Source organism: Condylura cristata, unplaced genomic scaffold (genome assembly GCF_000260355.1).
Source record: "Condylura cristata isolate star-nosed mole 26May11 unplaced genomic scaffold, ConCri1.0 scaffold00016, whole genome shotgun sequence".
Classification (NCBI taxonomy): domain Eukaryota; kingdom Metazoa; phylum Chordata; class Mammalia; order Eulipotyphla; family Talpidae; genus Condylura; species Condylura cristata.
This window is the reverse complement of record NW_004567117.1, coordinates 46,717,284-46,722,137: the sequence shown is the minus strand read 5'-3', so window position 1 is coordinate 46,722,137 and position 4,854 is coordinate 46,717,284. Positions and strand designations below refer to the sequence as shown.

At 64.7% G+C, this 4,854-nt stretch overlaps 2 protein-coding genes across 2 annotated transcripts in view; both read right to left on the bottom strand.

Moving 5' to 3' along the window:
• The window catches only part of CNDP1 (carnosine dipeptidase 1 (metallopeptidase M20 family)), a 20,974-nt gene extending 18,151 nt beyond the window's left edge, over positions 1–2,823 (bottom strand). The window contains exon 1 of the mRNA XM_012725806.1: positions 2,321–2,823. Within this exon, the coding sequence (XP_012581260.1) occupies positions 2,321–2,344 (24 nt within the window). The 5' untranslated portion in view covers positions 2,345–2,823. The remainder of the gene's footprint in view (positions 1–2,320) is intronic.
• Positions 2,824–3,171: 348 nt separating this feature from the next.
• Positions 3,172–4,854, bottom strand: part of CNDP2 (CNDP dipeptidase 2 (metallopeptidase M20 family)) — an 11,382-nt gene continuing 9,699 nt past the window's right edge. The window contains exons 8-11 of the mRNA XM_012725805.1: positions 4,661–4,849; positions 4,098–4,239; positions 3,864–4,011; positions 3,172–3,643 (exon numbers count right to left, since the gene is read on the bottom strand). Of these exons, the coding sequence (XP_012581259.1) occupies positions 3,574–3,643; positions 3,864–4,011; positions 4,098–4,239; positions 4,661–4,849 (549 nt within the window). The 3' untranslated portion in view covers positions 3,172–3,573. The remainder of the gene's footprint in view (positions 3,644–3,863; positions 4,012–4,097; positions 4,240–4,660; positions 4,850–4,854) is intronic.

The window sequence follows — 4,854 nt, the reverse complement described above, 5'->3', positions numbered from 1 at the left end:
AGGGCTGCATGCAGAGGTTGCAGGAAACGCTGAGGTTTTGGGGGAGGCGCAACAGTGTGAAGATGTGCTTTTGTCTTTAGCTTTTAGGGAAAAGGAGAGTGATTCTGTCCTGTTCTAGACTACTGAAAGGTCTGAAAAGGAGACTAAAAGAAAAACTCTTAAATAGGTATGAAGAGTTGGGAAAAGCTCAGCGCTCAGAAAAGAAAATCTTTGGTGTGTGGTCAGCTGGCTACAGCTGAGCGGATGTGTTACATGGTTATTTATTTAATTTGTTTTTACAAAGAAGATCTGGGGTACAGACCAGAGGTGCAGGGGTGAGAGGACCCCCCAGAGACAGCGGGAGCAGAAGAGGCGGATCCCCAGAAACAGGCCGCAGAGGGGCGGGGAGGGAGAGGCCTGCTGCGCCCCGGGGGGGTCACTCCCTGGCCCCGAAACTCCTGCTGCAGCAGCTGCAGATACTCCACTGAGCCCAGGCTTAACCCCTTGCGCCACCAGGGAGACCCCAGGCTTTTACTGCTTCGACTTTGTCTACGCAAAATTAGGATTTCCTGACCTCTCCTTAATGGACAGTTTTCTGGGGTCGTAAAAGCTTTGTCTTTGGAGATGAAAAATCTGCCTGGGGCAGAGAGGGTGACTGATCTCGACCATCTCCACATTTCACATCACCCTCTCCGACTACCTAAGTACTGACTCTTCTCTATGAAAGAACTGAAGGCCTGTTGTGCTTTTGCCCTTTGAAACCTGCAAGTTGTTACTTTGGTCAAGTGGGTAACAACGTTCTGTTTCACTGTGGCTGGAGATCTTCTTCGCCTTTTAAACTTTGACATTTTCCCACAAATTCTAACCAAGTCCTTTGGACCTGTAACCACCTTTGAGATTTCCCAGGGGTTCTCCTACAGAGATCCGTTCTCTCTCCTAGAAAGCTAGCTAGCCGTAGTTGTAAGTTACGGAGAAACACTGCCACGTAAAGTGACGTCCCACTTTGAGTGTGGGTGCGTATCTCTCATGCAGGTATTTCAAAAATTGCATCAAGTTCCTGGGCCTTTTACATGCCTTAGATTTATATGCCCCATGGAACTCACTACAACTTCAATTTTTATCTTAAAATACGGTATCTCAGAAATAACCATTTTAGCGATGTCACAATTCTTTTAAGTGTGCCGTGTGCAAGGCACTGGGTCACCGATAATTCAGAACACTGACGCTCAGTCAGTGCAGCTGCGAGCTGCGCGCCCAGGCGAACGGGGCTGCAGGGAGCTGCCCCCTGCGCCCGCCGCCCCCTCGGTGCTTCGGGCCGCCGTGGCCGCCCGCTGGCCTGCCCGGGAGCAGCAGCCAGGCCCTCCCTTCTAATCTCGCCCTCTATTTCCGCCTCCCCAGAACCGCTCCGTGAAAGGCACCATGCGTCATGCGTCTCACCTGGGGCTGCAGTGACTGGCTGGGCGACCTCTTCCCAGGACCCCGGGCCTGACTCGCTAAGCTGCAGGGCCAGGGTTAGGATTTGCCCTTTCCCCACGTCCTGACTTGGTTTTCTCTTTCCCCGCCTGTTTCTCATCTCACAACTTGTGACCCAACTCTCTCCCCAGTTCCCGCTGACTTAATGTGTGAGGCTTTCTGAACGTGAAGTTTCAGTGCTTCTTGGCCACAGGAGCTGTTGGGCTGAAGGGGGTCTGGGCAGCAGCGAGCACCGGAGAAGCCCGCTTCCTCCCGGCCCGTCGGTGCCCCCACCGCCCGCCATCCGTCACGCCGCACCGCTCGCCATGCAGGTGCCGTCGCGCTGGGTGGAGCCGCAGACGCCCTTGCCCGTCGCTCCCCGGCAGGGAGACAGACCGCCTGTCTTTGGCGACAAGGGCCCCCTGGAGCGCCGGTCACCGGCAAGCCCCTGAGGTGCCCAGCAGGGTCCTGGCTGCCTGGGCCGCGGCAGGCCGGGGAGACCTGCGGGCGCAGGCGAGGAGCAACCCCACAGCTGCCCATGCGAGGACGGACGGACGGAGTGCGCAGGCGCCTGGGCCCCACCCCCGGCGGCTCACTTGTGGCCGGGGGGGGGAAGTGGGGAGTAGTGCGCGAAGGGGGCACCTGGCCCCGGGGTGCCCCTCCACTCTGACACTCGCAACTGGGGTCCTGCTCTTCGGTCTTAGTAAATTTGCTCACACTGGGAAGGAAACCGGGAGCGTGGGCACCCTGGCCGGTGCCACTCAGCCCGGAGCCCCGGCCTCTGCTCGCTGGGCACTGCACCAGGCGCTGTGCCCCCTGAAGCCAGCCTCAGCCCCGCCGGGCGCGGGCGCCAGGCGCGGGACCCCACCGGCCGGAGGGGTCTACTCACCATTCTCCCCAGCGTGGGGTCCATGGTCCGGTTCTGGCGGCCCCAGGGAGTGCGCCGTCCCAAGGCCCAGCGGGGCGCGAAGTGCCCTCTGCCAATTGCTGGTCTGTGCCCCCGCCGCACCCTGGTCCCCGGATGGAGGACAGCCTGGCACAGTGGACCTATTCACATCTGGGAACAAAGATGCTTCACAGGCGGGCGTCTGTTTGCACGGCAGAGGACAACGGGCCTGTGTGCCCGGTGGGGTAGCGGCCGGAGGCCTCTGGTGCGACTGGCTGTGTGGGCGCGGGGCCTGGTGTCACCTGCGGGTGCTGCCCGGCCTGTGGGCGGGCACGGGCGAGCGGGTGGTGGCGGCCTGGGGACAGCTCCCTCTGCTCTGGGCGCTGCCCGGCTGCGGCTGCAGTGTCTGGGCAACATGTCTGCAGTCCGGCTGAGGTGCGGGCAGGGCCGGGCCCCTCAGGGCAGCGTGGGCGGGTGCGTTCGCCATCTGGGGCTGGGGCTGGGGCTCTCGGGCCGTCTGGCCCCTGCTGTGCGCTCACACCCCGCTTGGCCCCGATCTCCCCCCGAGAGCCCCACCTGATGGGGCCCCCGCCTCCTAGCTGCCTGCAAAGACTCCCGTGGTAGACCCGACCTCGCGCCCGGGCCAGGACCTGAGGGGGGCCCCTCGGCCCTGCCGCCAGAGGCTAAGCCGAGGGAAGCCAACGGAGGGCACAGGAGCCCCGAAGACAAGAGGTCGCGGAGGCTCCTTGGCCGGGCACGCGGGGCCGGACAGGGCGGCGCCGCGGCCTCCGGCAGCTGGGGAGAGGGAAACAGCCTAACTGCGTTGAGGGAGCAGTCCAGGCGCGACCCCGAGGCTCACTTCCTCCTTTTATTTAGCAGCAGACTGGACAGAGACCCCCAGGGCGGGGTGGGGGGCCGATCACAGCAGGGACCCAGGAAACAGGGCTAAGGCCTGGCACGGACGGGAGAGCACCGGCCAGGGACCCGAGCCCCGCGGCCCACGGCGGCACAACCTGTCCCCGCGACCGTGGCTCTTTTCTGGGGACCAAGCCACTGACCACCTCCGGGGCTCGTGGCATCGGGCTGTTAAACCCGGCTGGCGCTGCTGACCGCCGGGCCCAGGTGACTCCTGGGGTGGCGGGCGGCTGCCCGTTCCCGGAAGGCTGTGCCCGGCCGGGGCAGGGCGAGGGCGGAGGGCCGCTGTCCAGGCGCGGGAGGACGGGGCGTGCCATTCCTCGGTGCCCCGGGGGCGGCCCTCAGTTCTTCAGCTGAGACACCTCGTGCAGGTAGGCGGCCAGCATCTTGGTGCCTTCTATGTAGTTGTGCCTGCCGGGGAAGGCCACGTCACCGTGGGCAGCGTCTGGCGCAGCCGGCGCGGGGGCCCGGTGCGTCCTTCTGGGCTGCGGCCACCCGCCGTCAGGCATAGGCCGAGCAGGAGACACGTGGCCGCCCCGCCCTTCGCCTCGGCCCACGGGGGCCCCTCGCGAGGGGGCAGGCGGGCGGTCAGCGGGGCGGGGAGCCCACGTGGACACCCGGGAGCCCCCACCTGTTGAGCTTCTCGTTCTGGGAGTGGGCGCCGTCGTCGGCCGAGCCCACGGGCAGCAGCATGACGTTCTTGCCGGTGGCCTCCTGGAAGGTCAGCGTCACGGGGATGCTGCCGCCCTCCCTGGTCAGGTCCGGCTCCACACCAAACACTGGGGGAGAAGCCCAAGCGGTGGTGAGCTGAGGCCGGCGCAGGGCCCCGGGCTGCCGGCCGGGCTGTGCGCCGAGGGCGCCTGACCTGTTTTCAGGGCTCTTCTGCCCGCCATGTAGTGGGGGTGGTTGAAGTCGGACACCCAGGGCTTCCCGCCGTGGCCCATGTACACCTTGAACTTATTGGGGCTGTTGAGCTCGGCGAACTTCTTAGTCAAGTAGCTCGTGACCTGCGCCGCAGACGAAAAGGGCCGCATCACCTGGCTGGCACCTGCCACGCTCTGCGGGAGCGGCCGGCCCCGAGCCCACAATGGGCTGCAGGGGCCACAACCCCGGGCCGCAGCGAGTCTCCGCGGTCCTACAGTGACTCGGCACCAGGCCCACGGCGGGCCCCAGCGACCACATTTCAGCCACCAAACCCGGAGCTGTGTGACTGACGACAGTTTATCAGGACACGGGGGCCGAGCAATGACTCGGGCGAGGTCAGAGGTCAGAGTGGGCTGGCTCAGCAGTGACAAAGGTCACTCACGGATGGCCGCCGCCTGGCCATCCGTGCCCTTCCTGAATGACTCATCCTGGCCACTCCCGAGCCGGCAGGAACCCGGCGTGCAGCCGTCCACGCCCTGCCCGCCTGTCCCCGGCCCTGCCTACCTGCTCGCTGACCACTTCCGGGGTCATGTTGGGCACCAGGCGGATGGAGAACTTGCCGATCACCTTCCTGGGGATCACAGTCTTGGCGCCCGACCCCGAGAAGGCGCCCTCGATCCCGTGGAGGGAGAGCGACGGGTAGCGCCACCGATGCATCAGGAGGTCTGTCTGCAGGCGGGCGGGGCCCCGAGGGGCGG